At 42.3% G+C, this 22,125-nt stretch overlaps 2 protein-coding genes across 10 annotated transcripts in view; both read left to right on the top strand.

The window, feature by feature from the left end:
- The window catches only part of CARMIL1 (capping protein regulator and myosin 1 linker 1), a 360,331-nt gene that overhangs the window by 195,101 nt on the left and 143,105 nt on the right, over positions 1–22,125 (top strand). For all 9 annotated transcript variants that reach the window (XM_065581995.1, XM_024102104.3, XM_065581992.1 and 6 more), the window contains 3 exons: positions 8,765–8,815; positions 18,095–18,154; positions 19,952–20,073. In XM_065581995.1, the coding sequence (XP_065438067.1) occupies positions 19,985–20,073 (89 nt within the window). In that variant the 5' untranslated portion in view covers positions 8,765–8,815; positions 18,095–18,154; positions 19,952–19,984. The remainder of the gene's footprint in view (positions 1–8,764; positions 8,816–18,094; positions 18,155–19,951; positions 20,074–22,125) is intronic.
- On the top strand, positions 9,090–11,645 carry LOC135981029 (uncharacterized). Its single transcript, XM_065582005.1, has 2 exons — positions 9,090–10,081; positions 11,076–11,645. Exons 1-2 carry the CDS (start codon positions 9,505–9,507, stop codon positions 11,549–11,551), a joined length of 1,053 nt encoding a protein of 350 aa, XP_065438077.1. The 5' UTR covers positions 9,090–9,504; the 3' UTR covers positions 11,552–11,645.

Below are 22,125 nucleotides of genomic sequence, written 5' to 3' on the forward strand. Positions count from 1 at the left end.
GAGTTCGTATAAAAGGGTAAGAGATGGTAAACTACAAAATTTGACCACTACATATTTATTATATAGCTTATTTTGTGCTCATTTTCTTTTGAAATCACTCTATTTTAGTGAAACAAAAACATTAGCCTAGTCCATTATAATTTATTGCATCCATATTTCAAAATACAGAAGGTTCAAAGGGTGCATATCAACTGGAATCAACATATAGTCTAACCTTTTTGTGTTCCTATTTTAATCTTCATAGGTTTTTTACTTGTTTTATTTTTGTCCTTAAGTAATACACAGATTGTTTTGTAAAGTTTGTCTCAGGTTTTCTCCAGAGGGAAAAGATTGTTAAAAGAATTATGTATTTAATTTGCTTGTGAATTACAAACCATTTAAGTATACAATAAATTCGGTGGCCTGAGTTGATGTGGATTATTAGATAAAAATGCAAAATTAGTGTAAAACCGTGCTACACTAATGATCTGTCCAAGACTGATAGATGCAGTGTGTTATGTTAATTTGGTACAATAACATTAGCAGGGCTCCATAAATGCAAATTTCAATATCAGACAAGATTGCAAAAATGGGTAATAAACCTAGAAAGAAAACATAACACAAGATGCATCTGTATATTAGTGTTTTGTTGATGTACTAGTTTGGGGGGAGGGAGGGTGTCTGTCATCAATGTTGTTGTTAGTTACTGGGGCAAAATCATTTAATTTTGTTAAATAGGCAGTGACCTCTGCAGAGAATGAATCTGTACAGAAATAACTGGTTTTTGTAAATATTTCCAAATTAATTTTCTCATTTGAATTTATTTCTATACTAAGTAGGTGGCCTTTTATAAGGCCTGATCTACACGTAAGTTAGGCCGACATACCTTCATTGGTCAGGGGTGTGAAAAGACCCCCCCAGGGTGGCTATGCTGATGGATGGATTCCTCCATCGATGTAGCTATTGTGGCTGGGGGTGGGGGGAGGTAGAGGGGGCAGGGGTGTTTCTACACTGATGGAAAAGCCTCTTCTGTTGGTGCAGGTTGCACTTCTCTATGGCGTTATGCCGGCATAGCTACAGCAAAATGGCAATGCAAGTATAGTCTTCATAGTTTAGACATACCCTGAATTGAGCTACAGTACAGGCAGTCCTTGACTTTACAACGTTCGACTTACGACGAACGGCACTTACGACGCTTCTACATTGACAACCCGATTCGACTTGTGACTATAGGTTTTAAGTTTACGACTCTCGGTCCCGCAATGGAGTAGATTGCAGTTCTGAATTATGACGTTCTGACTTACGACGCAATTGTAAGGAACCAGTTGTGTCGTAAGTCCGAGGACTCCCTGTACACTTATTCAGACTAAACTGATTAAAGAAGGTGAAGAATGCGATTAAATGTTACATAAATTGGGAAACACTAGACCTAGATTAAGAAGAAGAATTGTTCCCCTTAGCCTGCAGCCTTTTTCCTTTCTGAGCACCCTCCCAACACACATACGCTATTAAAAGCTCCACGGCCCACCTGTGCCACAACAACTGTTTTTCTGCATATAAAATCCAGGGCTGGTGTTCGGGGGTAGCAAGCAGGGCAACTGCCTGGGGCCCCACACCACAGAAGGCCCTGTGAAACTCAGTTGCTCAGGCTTTGGCTTCAGCCCCAGATGGCAGGGCTTGGGGCCCTGGGTGGCAGGGCTTCATCCCCTGCAGGGTTGTGGGGCTCCGAGGCGGTGCTAAAACCAGAAAACTCCCTAAATCTTCTTTAGGCTATCCCAGAAATCTATTTCATTGTTTATATACTCTATTTTTGTTATAAAAGTAAATAAATCAGTCCAATATAATAACTATTTTTTAGCAAATCATTGGTTAAAATGGTCTCTCTGAGGATCCTAATCATGAAAATACCCATTAAACCAATTTTAGTGCGTTGGAGCCAGACTTAATCTCAGATGTATAATATACATTATAACATATCTTAAAATGTCTGCTTATTGTGCAACTGCAGTTGCAGATCTTTTCTAGATACACAATGATTTTGGACTGTGTGTATCTGGACATTAGTTAGGGAAAGCTATGGAATTAAGGATAATAAATACATTTTAGAAATCATTTGTGTGGGGATGGTGGCATTAAAATGTAAACAATAATCCTTTCTTGTCTACAAATATGGCTTCGGAAAAAGAGTAGGATGATAGATTATAGTGAGTTGGATGCCCCTAGAGCAAGAGTCTAGTTATGTGCTTTGCATAACATCCTGTCTCATGATCTACTTCCTTTGCTCTCTATCATGTAAATTACACACATCCTCACACAGTGATCTTACGTGTTTTATCCTACTAGTCATTACATCTACAGTACTCTATATCCCTATCTAGTGTGTGCTTTTCTCTTGAAAAGATGATGTAATACCTTTTACTTTATTAATGAATTTGTGACCGAACAAATTGAATTGGTTACGGATAAATGAAATATACATGTTTTGGCTAATTTAGTGGAATATGTGAACATTTTGTTATCTGACATTAATGTGAGGCACAAACTCAACTTTACTGGCATTTTTAACAGATTTACAGTATTCTGAAAGGCAGGCATTTTAGCAGGATGCTAAATTAAAAATAGTGCACATTATTTTCAGGTGTTTCTTCATAATTGCAACATCTTTTAGATTAGAATAATAAAAATAATTCAATAACCATATCATCTAAATTCCATTAGTTCATGCAAAAATCAGTATTTCATACATATTAAAGAAATGTTCAATTACACAATTGAAATATATATTGATTACAATTATTGTATTATGGTAGCATATCGGATATGTCTACATTTCAGTATAAGCCTAAGGTTCAAACTGAGGCTCAAGCCTAACCCCTCTTCTGTCTACACAAATCACACTAATCCAGGGCTTGGCCCCACGGTCCCAGAACCCCCTAGAGTAGAGGGTCTGAGTTTAAGTCAAGTTGGGACCCAGAGTTCAGGCCCTGTTGCTTTGCAGTGTAGACACAGCCACATTGGACTTGTGCTCTGGGAATCTGCCAAAAGCATCCCAAAATCCCACGGATGGACTTTCTTTCTTTGTTCTCTGAACAGTCAAGATTGGTTGACAGTCAAGTTCTGCCACACTACATCACGAACAAAGGACTAGAACTGTCACATTTTGGGAAGGTGCTAGGAAGTCTGGGATACGTGTGGTTGGACTGAGGCCAGCATAATATAGTGTAGATGCTGGAGCCCCAGGTCCTGAGTTCAACAATTCCTAACCTGGGGTTACAAATGAGTTTAGACACTCAAGCCCTAGGTTAACCAATTTAGGGTCTGCTAACTTGAGTTCTACAGACCCGGGGCTTACACTGCAGTATAGACATATTCCTAGAGGCTGGGGCCCCATTGTGGTAGGCACTGTACAAACATATTTTGTATATGCATGTAGGGCAGATGGCTTGTCTCCCTAGCCCAGGAAAGACTAACGCCATGCCCAAAGTCTTTTAAAACCCTTCCTTCAGGACCCAGTTTATTCTTCAAACACAGTAAAACAGTTCAACATAAGTTGTACACGTGAATCTGGTCTTTTCCCTGAACCAGGGTCTTTGCATGGGTCCGGAGTCCTTTCCCCTTTTGTGTCTCTTCCCTTTCTTGCTCCAGGGCCTGCCACTGGAGCCAACCTCCCTCTTCCAACTGAGCCACTTGCAGGTTTCTCTAATCACTGGATTAGTCTCAGCTGGGAGCTAGCTGAGCAGTGTGAGCCTAGGCCCATCTCCACTTAAAGGACCAGCCACCCTTTGACTGTGATTTTGAAAAACAACAAAATATCCTTTTTATATTGTCCTTTTAAAAATCAGTACCAACTCTACAGAACCTTCTCCACAGAACAACGATTAGCCCATACATCATCTAATTTTTTCTTCACTGTGGCCTTACCTTCAAGGAATAAGAGAAGGGTAAAAATTGGTGTTTCTAAGATTGTCTTCATATATTTTTGAACTCTTTTAAGTTGTCTTAGGGAAGATGTTAGTATATTTTTAAGCGTTAACAATGTTACTTAAAAGGAATTTAGATGATGTCACACAAAATTTTGAAATGTTTAAAAAAATGTCAGAAAGCCCTAAACTCAAGTCAGCTATATGAAAGGTCAGGTTGCATACTCATGGATTCAAAAGGCCACAATTGTGATAAATGTCAACACTGTTCTCCTCAAGTTGGTTATTACAGTGGGGCACCAGCTCTGCTATAGTTAAGTTAGAGTATTCATTTTAAAGTAACAGAATTGACCTTTTTGTTTAACAGTAATTTAAAAGCAATCAAATTTTTATTATTTTGTAATTACATTTGTAACAGTTTCGCCAGTAAGAAATGTGGAATTCTGAACTTTGGCGGAATGGAAATCTCTCTCTCTGTACTATGTTACCCTTCAAGTAGAAGGGCTTTTGAGCAGTCTGGGAGTAAGTACCCTTTTGAAGTGATGCCTTTAATAGGAGCTCCTTAAGTCAAGCAGGCACTCTGGCAGGGTGACTTTTACAGGTATTTCAGTCTGAGATCTGGGTACATTTAAAGACTGACTACATTCTGAGGGCAAGCATTGTGTCCTGCACTACAGTTATAGCTGAGTTGTGGTATCCATTTACAACTCAGTTGTGCTCCAACCTTGTTATAGCATGGCTTGGGTTTGCCTGCATAGGTAGAATTGCGGTATGTTATAACCACATTAAAGAAACCATGCTATCTAGTTATAACACAGCTTGGGTCCATCTGTGCAGGCAAATCTGTTAAAACAAGGTTGTGGGGCACAATTTTAATGTAACTGAGGTGTCCCCGTGTGCTTATAAATGCGTTGACAGTATCTACATGATTTGTAGGCCAGCAGCTAGAATGTAAGTAAAGGAAGCAGCTCTCCAAGAGTTGCCCTGCTCCAGTTACTCTCCGAACTCTAACCCCGAGACTAGATAGCCAGGGGCAGAGAAAAGGAGGCAGGGAAGATGCCATAGCCAAGAGCCAGCCCCCCTCCCCTCCCCCCCCCCCCCCCCGGTGCCCGCTCCACTCCTGAGGCATTTTTCTAGTTGAGCTGTTGCTGGTGAGCAGCGGTGAGGCTGGCCTTTCATCCCCAATTGGGTGCTCCTACAGCAACCCCTGCTGCGTCTAGCTATTGAAGGTAGTCAAACATCTCCTAATGCCATATCTTCTCTGCAGTACCAGAATTGCCAGTGGAGCTCTTTGGTAAGTAGGGTCGTTCACTGGGGGATATGGATGAGATGTACCTATTCTGTCTCAGATATTGGAGGTGTGCTCACAGTTCGTGCACTTAGCACAGAGGGGGACAGAGATTTTCTCTGTTCAGAAATGAACTATAGTGGACAAGGCAGGTTTTTCTTTTGAAGTCTGGAATCCTTCAATCAAGTCACAGCAAAGGTGTTCCAGACAGGGTCTGTAGGTGTTTAGTCAACTGATGAGTGTCTCTTACAGAATGGACATGACTAATGCTGCTCAACAATTCAGATTATGTGAGACTGAGAGCTATATGTTTCAGAGTAGTAGCCGTGTTAGTCTGTATCAGCAAAAACAACGAGGAGTCCTTGTGGCACCTTAGGCCTAGTCTTCACTTACCGGCTGGTCCGGCGGCACGCCATCGATGTTCTGAGATCGATCCCAGAAGTGCTCACAGTCGGCGCCGGTACTCCAGCTCGCCGAGAGGAGTACGCGGCATCGACGGGGGGAGACTTCCTGCCGCGTCTGGACCGCGGTAAGTTCGGACTAAGGTACTTCGAATTCAGCTACGTTATTAACGTAGCTGAATTTGCGTACCTTAGTCCAATTTGGGGACTTAGTGGGGACCAGGCCTTAGAGACTACAAAATGTATTTGGGCATAAGCGTTCATGGGCGAAAACCCACTTCATTAGATGCATGGAGTGGAAAATACAATAGGTAGGTATAAATACACAACATTTGAAAATATGGGAGTTGCCTTACCAAGTGGGTGGGGGGGTCAGTGCTAACAAGCCAATTCAATTAAGGAGGAAGTGGGCTATTCTCAACAGTTGACAAGAAGGTGTGAGTATCAGCAGGGGGGAATTAGTTTTTGTAGTGACTCATCCCCTCCCAGTCTTTATTCAAACCTAATTTGATGATGTCCAGTTTGCAAAATAATTCCAATTCTGCAGTTTCTCCTGGGAGTCTGTTTTTGAAGTTTTTTTGTTGAAGAATTGCCACTTTGAGTGTCCAGGGAGATGGAAGTGTTCTCCTACTGGTTTTAGAATGTTATAATTCTTGATGTCAGATTTCTGTCCATATATTCCAATGTAATATATGCCATCATGTGCCAGCAATGCCCCTCTGCCATGTACATTGACCAAACCGGACAGTCTCTACTCAAATAATAAATGGACACAAATCCTACATCAAGAATTATAACATTCAAAAACCAGTAGGAGAACACTTCAACCTCCCTGGACACTCAAAAGGAGACTTAAAAGTGGCAATTCTTCAACAAAAAAACTTCAGAAACTGACTCCAATGAGAAACTACAGAACTGGAATTAATTTGCAAACTGGACACCATCAAATTAGGCCTGAATAAAGACTGGGCCACCTTGACTACATTGAACTCATTAGTACTACCAAAGTGATTTTTCCTCTCTTCTTGTCAACTGTTGAGAATAGCCCACTTCCACCTTAATTGAATTGGCTTGTTAGCACTGACTCTCCACTTGGTAAGACAACTCCCATCTTTTCATATGCTGTGTATTTATACCTGCCTCTGTATTTTCCACTCCATGCATCTGATGAAGTGGGGTTTAGCCCAAGAAAGCTTACGCCCAAATAAATGTTAGTCTCTAAGGTGCCACAAGGACTCCTCGTTGTTTTTGTGAGAGCTATATGAAGTTAATTATTTTCATATCTCTGAGTTGCACAGTCTGCTATGGTCAAAAGTAGTAGATTACTGTAAATTGGCATAAGTTGGAGTCTACCGCCACTTGCTAGGATTGCCTTCCACACATGGGCCGCACTTAGGGTTGCCAACTTTGGTTGAATGAATTCCTGGAGATTTCATCACATGACACAATGTTTAATTAAAGATTTAATCTTTAATTCCTGGAGACTCCAGGACAATCCTGGAGGATTGACAATAGGGATTTAAAAGTTTAACCGGTTAACTGATAAACTTGATTCTTATCGGTTCTAGTTAATGATTAAACTCCGCTGCCGCCCCTGGATGGAGCGGGATCCCGGGCACACGAGGTGGGGGGGGGGGGCGAGGGCAGTGGTGCCCCATGTAAAATGTCGGGGAGGGGGGACTGCAGCACCCCCACACCCCTAGTTTCCCATTAACCATTTAACGGATTGAATTTCAATAGGTTAAATGGTTTCTTTTTTTAGCCACTATTTACATCCCTAGTTGGCAACCTTAGCTGCACTAGAGGTAGATTCAAGTTCAGATCTGGATTTCAAACTCTCAAAGTTCGGGGCGTGTTTGGCTCTGGATATTTGGTTCATCTCTCATGCTGATGCTAGCATAATATGCATAGAAAATGGGTTTTTTTATTTGTTTTTATTAAAGCTATTCATCTGAAGTTAGATGCCAGTCTAATGGTTTAAGTACAAGACTGTATCTAAGAAATGTGGATTCTATAACTAGGTCTGCCACTCACTGGAGGTGGGGCTTTGGTCAGGTCATTGGACCCAAGGTGGGTCAGTTTCCCCATCTGAAATGAAAATGAATACAGAAATCTGGTACATTTGACTTACCTACGTCTATAGGCGTATTGTGAGGCCGAACTTATTGCTGTTTATGTAAAGCGCTTGAAGGTCGATTGGATGGAAAGTGCTACTGGAATTTGAAAGTATTTTTGTTGCTCATACTATAGTATTTCTCCTTGAGGTAATGTCTAAAAACTTTACTAACATTGAATCTTCTCTCGAAGCTAGTGTTCTCTCTGATCTGTCTGTTCAATCTCAACTCCAATTTTCCGTTTTACCTACCTGCACAGAAATTCTTTCCCATTGACATCGGTGGGAGACACATGCATTGTTACTTTAGAGATCCACTGGGTTTATTTGAAGGGAAATGTTTGTCCATAATCTCTCATAATGCTAATATTTTATATACATTGGACTTATTTGTGTTCCACTCAAATACTGGCATTTTTACATTCCTGGTGTTTTCACTTTTCAAATTGATTTCTTTTTAAAATTTCATAAGAATGGAATTAAGATGTTACTGTTCAATTTAGTTAAATATATTCTGTCTAGCTGGTATTAAGATTCCTATAGTAGCCTATTTACAGAAAACCAGATCACAAAATTCTCCTCGCACTGGTCTACTAGATTAGAGACTAATCCAGCTCCCATTTAAGTCAATGGAAAGACTCTTACTGACTGCAGTGAGAGCTGGATCAGGTCTATATGGCCTGATCCTGCAAACAATCCTTATCATACACTTCAATGGGATTATTTGACTTAGATAAGTACTACATCTGGGTAGTAAGTGTTTGCAAGATCAGGCCCTTGGACACCAAAGAAGCCCGAAATTAGTGTCCTTATTGTCTGTGAAGTTATCTTGTTCAGTTCTGCTCATTTTTATCTGTTGGAAAATATAAGCCTGTCTTTTAAACAGTCAACCACTGACTCAGTGTGACTTTGTGCAAGTCACTTGTTCATCTGATGCCTTGGATTACTTAGTTATGAGAAGCAGTAAAAGTCTTCGTAAAGAAAGATTCTTACGAAAGACACTAATATTTCTGAGTGCTGTCCCTGTAGATATGAAACACTGCTTTTGCTCTCCATTTTTTAGGTGCTTACATCATGTCGGGCCTTCTTGTTGACATCCCGCATTCCCACCAAGGTAAGTTTGTTTTATTTCAGTACCTGTTTTGCCATCATATTCATGCATTGCAGTGATGTAAACTTACTGGTGACAGTGCTTATGCATCTGAAAAGAGATCTGAGGATTGGAGTAGTAATTTTTGTGTAAAGTTGTTAGAAATGCTTTTTCAATAATGACCTTCTTTAATGGTTTTGTGAGCACATAGATGAAACATTAAGGAGAACTTAGACTTTTAAAAATTGCATTACAAATAACTTGAGGTGTTGTAACTGCACAGTTCATAGGACTCCTAATGGGATCTAGGTGACTTAGGCCTGGTCTACACTAGGCGTTTATGTCGAAGTTAGCGCCGTTAAATCGAATTAACCCTGCACCCGTCCACACTGCGATGCTATTTAGTTCGACATAGAGGTCTCTTTAATTCGACTTCTGTACTCCTCCCCGACGAGGGGAGTAGCGCTAAATTCGACATGGCCATGTCGAATTAGGCTAGGTGTGGATGGAAATCGACGCTAATAGCTCCGGGAGCTATCCCACAGTGCACCACTCTGTTGACGCTCTGGACAGCAGTGCGAGCTCGGATGCTCTGACCAGCCACACAGGAAAAGCCCCGGGAAAATTTGAATTTGAATTCCTTTTCCTGTCTGGCCAGTTTGAATCTCATTTCCTGTCTGGACATCGTGGCGAGCACAGCAGCACTGGCAACGATGCAGAGCTCTCCAGCAGTGATGGCCGTGCAGTCTGGGAATAGAAAGAGAGCCCCAGCATGGACTGATCGTGAAGTCTTGGATCTCATCGCTGTGTGGGGCGATGAGTCCGTGCTTTCCGAGCTGCGATCCAAAAGAAGGAATGCAAAGATCTACGAGAAGATCTCTAAAGACATGGCAGAGAGAGGATACAGCCGGGATGCAACGCAGTGCCGCGTGAAAATCAAGGAGCTGAGACAAGGCTACCAGAAGACCAAAGAGGCAAACGGACGCTCCGGATCCCATCCCCAGACATCCCGTTTCTACGAGGCACTGCATTCCATCCTCGGTGCTGCCGCCACCACTACCCCACCAGTGACCGTGGACTCTGAGGATGGGATACTGTCCACGGCCGGTTCCTCAGACATGTTAGGGGACGGGGAAGATGAGGAAGGAGATGAGGAGGGCGAGGCAGTTGGCAGCTCTCACAACGCTGATTTCCCCGACAGCCAGGATCTCTTCATCACCCTTACAGAGATCCCCTACGAAGCGTCCCCAGCCATTACCCCGGACACAGAATCTGGTGAAGGATCAGCCAGTAAGTGTTGTAAACATCTAAACATTTATTTTTAACAAAACAGGAATATTAACAATTAAAAGAATGGGTTGTTCATGATTAGTGTGCCCTAGGCGCTTAACGGTTTAGTAAGGGGCAGTGCAAGTTTTGAAAAGAAATCTAGCAATGTCCGGTTTTCAGTGATTGTCCTGCACAAGCCGCTCTACTGTGTATTCCCTGCTACTGCAGCTACAGTAAAATGCGGTCTATATGTGCGGGGATAGAGCAGTAATCCTCCTGGGACATCTCGATGAAGCTCTCCTGGAGGTAACTTGAAAGCCGTTGCATGAGGTTCTTGGGGAGAGCGGCCTTATTGGGTCCTCCGAAGTACGACACGTTGCCGCGCCACGAGATTATCAGGTACTCGGGGATCATTGCTCTGCACAGCAGGGCGGCATACGGCCCTGGTCTTTGGAGGCTTTCCCGGAGCATTCTCTCTTTGTCGCTCTCGGAGATCCTCATCAGGGTGATGTCGGCCATGGTGACCTGCTTTTAATTAGGTAGGGGAATGTTAGTGTTGGGACTGCTTTCCCGTTCCTTTACAGAACTGTCACCGCTGGTTTGCAGCCACGCGGTGGAGGCGGGAGAGGGGCAGCCGAAAGGGATCATTCCCGGGGACAGCCGCGAGGGGGTGGGACAGGGGCAGAGTTCCCGCTTGCCGGATTGCTGGCAGCAGGGACTGACATTGATTTAAATGTGAAATGAGGCCAGTGGTAATATAAAAGTTTTAAACTGCCACAAGTGTACGGCTTACCATGTCTGCCTGCAACAGAAATTCCGTTGTGCTGCCTCGCTTCTCAAATGTGCTGTTCAAGACCCCAGGCACAGAATGCGAAGGCCGAGAATTCGACCTTGTGCTGAGTGCGCATGTGAAAGGTGCTGTGCATGGTCTTGTTCACAGAGAAAGACTATGTTCTTTGTTCACAACTACATTTATCTTTCAGAGGAATTCACTCCCTTTTTCCCATTTCCACAGCCCCGTCTGCGACTGTCTCACAACCTAGCCTGGAATCACACTCCCAGAGGCTAGCGCGGATTAGGCGTAGGAAGAAGAGGACACGGGAGGACATGTTCTCTGAGCTTATGGCCTCTTCCCAAGCCCAGGCAGCACAGCAGACCCAGTGGCGGGAGAACTTGACCCGAATGCACCAAGCCAACATGGATCGGGAGGAGAGGTGGCGGCAGGAAGACCAGCAGGCGACTCAAACGCTGCTTGGACTACTGAGGGAGCAAACGGACACGCTCCGGCGCCTTGTGGATGTTCTGCAGGAACGGAGGCAGGAGGACAGAGCCCCGCTGCTGTCCATCTCTAACCGCCCTCCCCCGCCACCAAGTCCCATACCCACCTCACCCAAAGTGCAAAGAAGGAGAGGCGGCAGAGTCCCTGCTAACTCTCACTCCACCCCTGCAGAGAGCTCTAGTAGCAGAAGGCTCTCATTTCCCAAAATTTGAAAAGTTCTTTCCTTCCCGCCTGACACAAGCCCACGTCCAAGTTTCACCTCCCAATGCCATGTGTAGTTGATAATAAAAAATTCGTTTCTGTTAACTACTGTTTCAATCATGTTCTTTTGGAGGAGGAGGGGAAAGGGGGTTGGAAATTGGACAGGACAGTCTCCTTTGGCAGGGTACATAGTCGGGGGCAGGCACAGCAGCAGGGCACATACACAGTGCAGTGATGCAGTGACTAGTTGCCCCGGTTAGTCTGGGAGGTTGTTTTGATGTAATGTTGGGGGGGGTGGGTTGCTCTGTGACTTTGTGGCGGGGGAGGGCAGTTACAGATCTTAAGCGCCGGTCCTTAGACAGGATCACAGAGCCACACAGCATGGGATCTGTAACCGTCCTCCCCCTGCCACAAAGTCAAATAGACCTCCCATACACACAGTCCCGATCAGGAGGGGTGACAGGCTCCGTTGAAACAAGCATCCCACCGCAGCGGAGCCTGTCAATCCTTGAGTTTAGAAGCTGCATTCGCATCACAACACTAGACCCGCCCCGCACCACAGTCTGCGTCCCAGTTATAAAAAATTCCCGCTAAAACAGTATTAAAGAAAACGGTGTGCTTTAACAAAGTAGAACTATTTTTATTTCGACACGTGTGTTGGAGGGGGGGTGAAGGGGGTATGTAACTGGATAGGATAGTCAACATTACCTGGGTAAAGAAACGGGGGCAGGTTTAGCTTCTCAGTACACAAACTATAAAATCACAGGTTACCCTGCTCACTCAGGAACTTTGCTTTCAAAGCCTCCCGGATGCACAGCGCGTCCCGCTGGTCTCTTCTAATCGCCCGGCTGTCTGGCTGTGAGTAATCACCAGCCAGGCTATTTTCGTCAACCTCCCACCCCGCCATAAAGGTCTCCCCCTTGCTCTCACAGAGATTGTGGAGCACACAGCAAGCTGCTATAACAATGGGGATATTGGTTTCGCTGAGATCACAGCGAGTCAGTAAGCTTCTCCATCTCCCCTTGAGACGGCCAAAAGCACACTCCACCACCATTCTGCACTTGCTCAGCCGGTAGTTGAAGAGTTCTTTTTCAGTGTCCAGGGCGCCAGTATAGGGCTTCATGAGCCAGGGCATTAGCGGGTAGGCTGGGTCCCCGAGGATGACTATAGGCATCTCCACATCCCCAACAGTTATTTTGTGGTCCGGGAAGTAAATACCTTGTTGCAGCCGTCTAAACAGACCAGAGTTCCTGAAAACACGAGCGTCATGAACCTTGCCCGGCCATCCCACGTAGATGTTGGTAAAACGTCCCCTGTGGTCCACCAGTGCTTGCAGCACCATGGAAAAGTATCCCTTTCGGTTAATGTACTGGGTGGCCTGGTGGTCCGGTGCCAGGATAGGGATGTGAGTTCCATCTATGGCCCCACCGCAGTTTGGGAATCCCATCGCTGCGAAGCCATCTATGATCGCCTCCACGTTTCCCAGGGTCACTACCTTTGGCAGCAGTACATCAACGATTGCCTTCGCTACTTGCATCACAACAACCCCCACGGTAGATTTGCCCACCCCAAACTGGTTCGCGACTGACCGGTAGCTGTCTGGCGTTGCAAGCTTCCACAGGGCTATGGCCACTCGCTTCTGTACACTCAGTGCAGCTCGCAACCGGGTGTCACTGCGCTTCAGGGCAGGGGACAGCAACTCACAAAGTTCCAGGAAAGTTCCCTTCCGCATGCGAAAGTTTCGCAGCCACTGGGATTCATCCCAGACCTGCAGCACTATGCGGTCCCACCACTCAGTGCTTGTTTCCCGTGCCCAGAATCGCCGTTCCACGGCATCAACATGACCCATTGCCACTGTGATGTCCTCGGCGCTGGGTCGCCTGCTTTCTGACAGGTCTGTGCTACTCTCAGACTTCAGGACATCACCGCGGTGCCGTAGCCTCCTTGCCTGACTTTTCTGCATCTGCCTCAGGGAAACCTTTATGATAAGCTGCGAGACGTTGAGAGCGGCCACAACTGCAGCGATGGTCGCAGCGGGCTCCATGCTCGGAGTACAGTGGCGTCCGCGCTGTCAATGACTGGAAAAGCGCGCGAACTGTTTTCCCGCCGGCGCTTTCAGGGAGGGAGGGCGGGAGTGATGGACGGATGACGACAGTTTCCCAAAAGCACCCTCGACTCATTTTGTTACCCAGAAGGCATTGCCGGCTACACCCAGAATTCCAATGGGCAGAGGGGACTGCGGGAACTGTGGGATAGCTGACCACAGTGCACCGCTTCGAATGTCGACGCTATCACCGTTAGTGTGGACGCACAAAGTCGAATTACTGTCCTTAGTGTGGACACACACGTTCGACTTTGCAATATCGATTACAAAAATTCGATGCAAGTAAAATCGAACTACTCTCGTAGTGTAGACAAGGCCTTAGTTCCCAGACAAGTTGATGGCATTACTCTATGGGTATTGCCTACACTGCAGTTGGTGGGTGAGATTGCAATTAGGGGAGACATACCTGCTCTAGGTTTGATCTAGCTGGTGTGGCTAAAAAATATCCGTGAAAGTGTGGCAGCATGGGCTATCAACACAAGTGCTTGCTTGTACAGCCCACACTGAAGCCTGTGTCACTGCATCTTCACTGTATTTTAGCTACCCTTGCTAGATTTAAGCTAACGTGTAGGTATGCCTACCCACACTGCAATCATACTTCTGATTACAGTATAGACATATTCTAAATTGTTGTCTCTCTGATCTCAAAAGGGATTATATTTCAAACTCCAAATTAGAAATGATGTGGAGTGTTCTGAATCCTACTGTTTTCAGTTGCTGTTGTTTTCCATGGAGACCATAGTTTGCTATGAGAGGCATTTTGCCAACCTACCTTATAAAGGCCATGAAATACTTATTTCAGTCCCATGACAATTTGGAATGATTGTCATGGCAGAGGAACAAAACATTTCTGTGTGGAGCAGGATGATTTTGAATCAGGAGATAATCTCTCCTCCCATCCAGAGTCCATTAACATTCTTTTGGCAGATGTTCATGTTCTGCTGAGTTATGCACATATACACAGAAAGATTAACAAATGATAATCACTGGTGCTGGAAAGTGTTCCTCTCCCTCATATCCAGGTTGAAAACATGTACTGAAGGCTAAGACTCTCCTTTTGGTGTCCCCAATGTTTATGGAAAGAAATGAGGGCTGCAAATTTTCATGTCAAGTGGAAATGGTGTCATTTAATGTTCTGAGAATTGAAATGGCAGACAAAAATCAATGGAAATAGCCATAGTATTAATTTAGCACCGGAAACATTTTTAAAAATGTCTTTTTGGTGGCTTTATTTCATAATATCTTGTGGGGTTTATTGTGCTGTATTTTTTATTTTTATTTTTTTTAATAAATCAAAGCCTAAAATCTGTATTCTAGGCTAATGAAAGTGGTGGCATCGATAAGTGAAATGGATAAATAGTTTTCAAATGAAAGCAGCTCTTCACAGACACAATTTCTTTTGGAATTTGGATTCTTTCTGTTTCAATAGCCAGTATGCTTGTTGAGAGCATCTTTCTTTACTAGCATAGGTATGCATTACAGTTGACTTCCTAAAACGTAGAAAGTTTTAAAAGATGCACAGGATCTTAACGTTGCTGATGAGCTCAGTGACTCCTCATCTCTCTCAATGCTACTTTGCTAGATGAAGTCAAGAGAACATATGACATTTTTCTGGGATAGTATTATAACCTGTGATTATTTAATACAATAACTATGAGCAAGTGGTAGAGTAATTTACTTGTCCTGAAAAGTGCAACGTAGACTGGAGGAGGATGTAATTGATTTGTATTTTCAGTTTAAATTTATTGCTGTAATCTTTTTCTTTTATTTATGGCTGATCAAATATTTCCTTCCCTCCACTCCTCAAATGATGCAAAAGACTTTATTTTTGCTATGTGAAGACATCTCTCCCTTACACAGACCTTCTGAAAGAGGAATTGAAAGGTTACAAACACTCAACACCTTGGTTCCTTCAAGGAACTTCTATGAAATCTACTATGTCCTGAGAACTTCAGTATTGATGTTACTGTATTAATTTTGTATAGAATTCTAAGCATTAACTCGTCTTGAACAGCTCACAAAGTTGACACTGAAATTTTATTCCATGCACATGAATATAATTAAAGAGATGAAGAATGGTTAAATGTGACATTTGCCTAACACAAAAAAAGTTAAGTTATGGACTCCTCTTTGCAGCACAGCACACTTCCACATATAGTGACAGACTCCACACATTCACAAGGAGCTGTCTTTTCCCTCTAATAGAGAAGGAAACACACCACATACACACTCTGTATTACAAACTTAGCAACATTAGCAAATATTGAATGTTGACATAAATGCACAGATTAAGTATCTGGTGTCTGATATGTTTGGTGGTTCAAGATTCCAAATGTACATTTGGTATTAGTTTGCAGTGAGTTTTAGCTATGTGGAAAGTTTGAAAGTGAACAAACCCAGATGGCTGGTAGCCAGTGATATCCTAAAAAGGTGAAACACTCAGAATAGTGTTTATCCTTCCTAGGATACCGCTAGCTAACCGAATAACTCTTTTAATGATTTTTAATTCATAAATTAACATGTATACTTGACAATCTGGGAAAATTCGACTCACAAATTATTTGTTATACATTTTGGAAAGATTTATTGTATTACTTACACACACACACACACACACACACGCGTGCACAACATTGAATTCCTTTTTGAAGTGGAAAAATAACAACCCAATCTTAATTATAGAGGTGTTGCCACACCTAGCTATTGCGCACTGATATTCAAAAAGCGTTCTTTGCAGGACCAGCTTTTTGAATCTGTTTCTTCTGTATAGAATTTTGTTTGTTTTGAAGAGCTGTTTTAGGTTAGTGTGAATATACTAAGTTAACACACATGCAACACATAGTTGTACTGGGGCCATCAGAAGCTGCTGGATAAATAATGTGCAAAGTAGGAACAATTTAGATGTAGCTCCTAAAAGATCCATAATGGTCTGTTAGGTAAATAGATGTACACTCTGCTCCTGACTGTGAAATGTGTTAAATAGACTCTTAAAATGTTCCTAGGTTCTAGGGAACTGGGTGACTCGGTATTGGACTGGCAATGGGATATGGAGACTTGCACTGCTAAATGTGTGGTTTGAATATAGTGTATGTCACTAGTGATCACTGATGACTGGCTGACCTATGTGAATGTAGAGGAAGATACAGTAGATAGATGTCCACATCACAAAAACTGATATTAACTGGCAGTCTCAGATGAGATTGGGCACGAAATGAATGAATTTCTTACAAGGTGATCTCTCCATGGCAAAATGAGATACTTTGGTGTGAGCAATGAGGAAATGCTTGCACTGCCACTGCCTGGGCTGCATCTGTTCTGTGGCTAAATAAAGGACCTTTCCATTGCTGGTTGAGGAGCACCTTTCATGAACAGTAAGTGTAGTTTTCCAGGCTGCTTCATGCTATGATGCTGCTGTACATTGTTTCCTAATGTGGTGCACATTCTTTGTCCCTCTCTTCAGCTAAATGATTGGAAAGAAAGTTCACCCTTTTGTGAAAAACCACTTTTAACAAAAAAAAAAAAAAAGGGGGGGGGGGGATTTCACTAAACTGAATACACCTCTACCCCGATATAACGGGACCCAATATAACACAAATTCGGATAGAAGGCGGTAAAGCAGTGCTCCGGGGGTGGGGCAGGGCTGTGCACTCCAGTGGATCAAAGCAAGTTCGATATAACGCGGTTTCACCTATAACGCAGTAAGATTTTTTTGGCTCCCGAGCACAGCATTATATCGGGGTAGAGGTGTACAAACATTTTTTGGTTATTGCTCATGTCTTTGGAGGACAGAAGTGATGAGTTATAATTAGAAACTTTCATTGAATTTTAGCCTTTAACCCTAAAATCCTGAGTGAGAGCAGAATGGCTTTAAACTGTGCTGCCCATCTATTCACTGGTGAAAACTATAACATGATAGTCTGTGAGGAAGATTACTCTAGATAAAAAGTGTCTTATGTGCTATTATAGGCCTGTTTAGGTATTATTTCCATAAAATAAATGGTCACATTTATGAAGAGTGCTTTTATAAATAGCTCCTAAAGGTTTAATTAATGATTAATAAATGGTTAACTTGTTAGAGTATAATAGGTCAAGAAGTTGCTTATAAATATCGATAACATTTTGTACTAATGCGCTTAGAACTATTTATAACGCATACTACTCAGTCAGGTAACAGACTTGAAACTTCTACTAGTCATTTTTAACCCATAAAAAGTTATTTAGAAATACACCCTTAATATAAAATGTAATCAAATATACTGTACTAAATATTTACTTGTACACAATAAAGTTATTACAGCTGAGACACAGTTACTATTAACCTTCTTGTTTAATCAGTCTGGATGCATTCCTCTTGCTTAACTTGTGAATAATGTGGCATTTTCATATGTTTTGGTTAATGTTTAAAAATGAAAACAAGGTATTTATATTTTGCACTTGTTTTATATTACAGCTAGAACTAACTTTCAGCTACTTAGAAATCCAAGGAGTAACCTCCAGTAAACCAGGTCAGGTGAGTGCTTTCAAGACCTAAAGGATTTAGTATTGTGAAGTTCTGATCTGCAGTGCCAGGAGTATTCTAATTAGAATGAAATTGTTTTCTTTCTACTTCGTTTTAAACCTTCATTCTGATCAAGCAGATCATACTATTGAATGTAGAGGTTCTCATCTAGTAAGCACAGTGAACATTTGAATTCTTATGTTCTCACTGCTTGTAAAGCCTAGCAATAATAATAGTAATTTAAAAAGTCAAGTGTAGGAATGAAATGTGTGGGTGGGATGAAGATAAGAAATGCATCCCTTTCATAACTCAGCTGGAACAGAACTAATTGGATGTAAGTTTTCATTTGTAATAAAAATGTGATATTTTTCTCAGCAATAACGAAGAACAATGATGTTCTGAGGTTATTCATCCCATCATACCCTGCAAGTCTATGGATTTTTATTGGAAACACAGGCAAATAGTGGTGCTTAAATTACACACAAGACTTGAAGAGCTCTGTTTGGCTCAAAAGCTTGTCTCGCTCACCAGCAGAAGTTGGTCCAATAAAAGAGATTACCTCAGCCATCTTGTTTCTCTAATTTCCTGGGACCAACACAGCTACAACTATCTGCATACACAGAATTAGTTTAATTTCAGCAGGGAAGTTGAGCATCTTGTCCAGAGTTCTCAAATCTAATTGTATCAGTCTATGTAAGTTACAATATCATACCTCTGTGTGTTGGTTTCTGAAGAGGTTGTTAGAAAAGGGTGCTACTGACTTTTTATTTGAACACCACAGAACTGCATATTTAACATTTGATGTTTTCAGTCTAGCTTTTTGAGTTCTCTATGTACTCATTTTCTTGGAAAACTGCAGATGTTTTTCTTTAAGTAGATATCAGGAGGCACTTATCAAACTGTGTATGTTGTGTTTTTATTTTGGGGGGATTGAGTTTTTTTTTTTTGAAAGATGCTAAAATGTAATAGCAGTATTTTTGAAAAGGTGTCATCCTATTTATAATAGGAGCAGATGATGAGAGAACAGATAACTGATTGTGTGTGTGTGTGTGGCATTTATGCAGGGTTCACAAGTAAAGTGCCTCTCTTCAATGGCAGAAAGAGGGGGAGGAAATTTAGCTTTCAACCAGCATATCATGCTACCTAAATCTTTTGATATGTTTAAGCAATACTTACATTAATTATGTTTAAGCATTTAGATCTGTAGATGAAGACTAGCTGACTCAATGACAGCATCCGAAGAAGTGGGCTGTAGTCCACGAAAGCTTATGCTCTAATAAATTTGTTAGTCTCTAAGGTGCCACAAGTACTCCTGTTCTTCTTGTTATAGTGTGTATGGTAACACCCATTGTTTCATGTTCTGTGTGTGTGTGTGTGTATATATATATATATCTTTTTACTGTATTTTCCACTGCATGCATTCGATGAAGTGGGTTTTAGCCCACAAAAGTTTATGCTCAAATAAATTTGTTAGTCTCTAAGGTGTCGCAAGCACTCCTGTTCTTTTTTGCGGATACAGACTAACATGGCTACCACTCTGAAACCTGTCAGTTGGGATCAGGTCATTTTAAAACTTTCATGCTGTGATGGTGGAAGACATTTGGCTTAAAGAAAAAGAAAACTTTGAATATAAACTTCCTTCCAGTATTGGAGAGTAGTTCTTACTTGGAGCATTTGTCACATCATTGTAATAATCAATGTGTATATAAGCATATGTTTAACATTCAACCATTATTATTCAAAAGATTTCTTTAACTGGAAGTTAATTCTACAATGCTTATATTTTTTTCTGATCTATATTTTATGTAGCTGATTGTTGAAACAGAGAAATGCAGCATTTCCATGAAGATGGCTTCATCAGAAGATGTGAATGAAGTGATGGCACACATTGGAACGTGCCTCAGGAAAATATTCCCTGGTCTGTCTCCAGTGTAGGTACTCATTTTTGGACACCTGTAATGCATATAGCTCACCAGATCATTCAGGTAGGCTGACTAGCCACTGTTCCCTGCCCTCTGGTCCTCACCTTTCATTAGGAACATAACTTAGATGTAAGAAACATTTTGGGCCAGGGCCTGACCCTCACTTGAGCTCCTTTGTAGTAATACGGAAGAATCCTTAACTAGTGTGAAGTCTGCGTAGAGGCAGGCATGGCTGGAGCATGCTATATTTTGGAGATTCCCAGTGACCTAACAGCCATTTGAGAGACTGGGTGCCAGACTCATCTCTCCAGTTCCAGGGATTGGAAGAGGGCCTAATGGTGCCTTAAGGTCACCTTTTTTTGCCCCCTCACTTCACAGATCTTTGGCACATTTGAGGGTCCAGCCCTTTGTTTTCAGTAACTTCTTTTCCCTAATGGTTGTCACTAAACAACTGTGACGTTAGCTAGTTCTTTCCAGGCCCTTATCCGTGGCTAAAAGCTAAATGGGGAGTGGAGGGAGGACTATGACATTCATCATTTTTCAAACGTCAACAGTTGGGAGCCCAGTTGTTAAATCATATACCTTCAGCAAAACAACTGTACTGCTGTCGTTCTCACTTGTCCTCAGAAATTTGTCTGTATTTTCTACTCTGCTTCAGTATTTCATCTTTCCCAATCATTCCTTTCTCCTATCTCTGCCATGCTCCTTTCCTGCATTCTTTCATCCTACATCAATGCTGAATAGTTTTTCTTTTATTTTCTTCACTTTGTTCTCACTTGGTTCCTTGTCTTTCTCCCTGCCCCATTTTAGTTGGTGCCTCCCAGATCTTATCACTCTGCTACTCTCCATTCTACTACTCCTAATTTCCCAAGAGTTTAAACAACAAACATATATATGCTCCCATAAAATATAGTTTTCCTCTTGACAAACACTTTCACAAGTAATAGTTTATCTACCCCGATATAACGCTGTCCTTGGGAGCCAAAAAATCTTACTGTGTTATAGGTGAAACCGCGTTATATCGAACTTGCTTTGATCCACCGGAGCATGCAGCCCCGCCCCCCTGGAGCGCTGCTTTACTGCGTTATATCCGAATTCATGTTATATCGGGTTGCATTATATCGGGGTAGAGGTGTACTCACATGCCAGAAAAATGTAAATGACACAGCAGAAGTCATTTATTGTTTTCTCTCCACTTTGCATCCTGTGTTACTCAACTTTCCTGTAGGTTGAGTAGGAAATAGTCACTAAATTTAAACTGGTACTTTTTTCTTCCTTTCTTATTTTAAATCTCTAAGGCATCACTACTGTTTACCATGAAGGAGACTAAAATCCTTCTTCAGGCTCATAATAAGGCAATTTGTTAGCAGGAACAGCTAGAGATACTGTATCCAAAATGGAGAAAGGGAATGGAAGGAAGGGGACTTCAAAGCTGCATATCTCTCAACATCTTATTTAATTATTTTGGACTTCGTACCTTTTTCTCTTGGGCTGCCTTGGTGACATTTGCTGCAGCATTTTGTGAAACTATACAGAGATCTTGGTTCAGTGGGGAGGAGGGGAGGAAAGCCAGGTGTGATTCTGCTGTCAGACTGGTGTCAATCAACAGACTCTCAAAGTCAAGTCAATGAATATTTGCTGTTGTAAAACTGAGGTCAGACGAGAATCCATCCAAAGGGCTTTGTAACCACATACCCTATATGCCAAGGAAGTTGACGTTCGTAGGTCTGCAGGGGAAAGCAATTGATGCATCACGCCATTAGCACCTGTTGCCAACTTATTCTAGAGTTTTACTGAACAGAGGGAAGATACACGTCTGTTCTTCCCCTCAGACAAACATGATATTATTTCTTAAGAATAAAGGCAAAGGGGCTAATTTTTTTGGCGAGGAAGGAAAACTATTTGAATATAGAGGTTAGAACCAAGGTAGCCAAAGTGTGATCCCCTGAGTACATGTAGCCCTTCAGGAGTCCTCGTGCTCTTTGGCACAGTATTTAATATTTCAGCAGAAACTTTCACATGTGGCTCTGTAGAAACAGCAGCATTGGAAGTGTGGCCATT

This window comes from Chrysemys picta, chromosome 2 (assembly GCF_011386835.1).
Source record: "Chrysemys picta bellii isolate R12L10 chromosome 2, ASM1138683v2, whole genome shotgun sequence".
NCBI lineage: Eukaryota > Metazoa > Chordata > Testudines > Emydidae > Chrysemys > Chrysemys picta.

Bases quoted from the DNA above. Each gene is read 5' to 3' on its own strand.
- LOC135981029 (XM_065582005.1), top strand. From the start codon at position 9,505: ATGCAGAGCTCTCCAGCAGTGATGGCCGTGCAGTCTGGGAATAGAAAG. The intron at 10,082-11,075 runs GTAAGTGTTGTA...CCATTTCCACAG, and splicing joins ATCTGGTGAAGGATCAGCCA to CCCCGTCTGCGACTGTCTCA.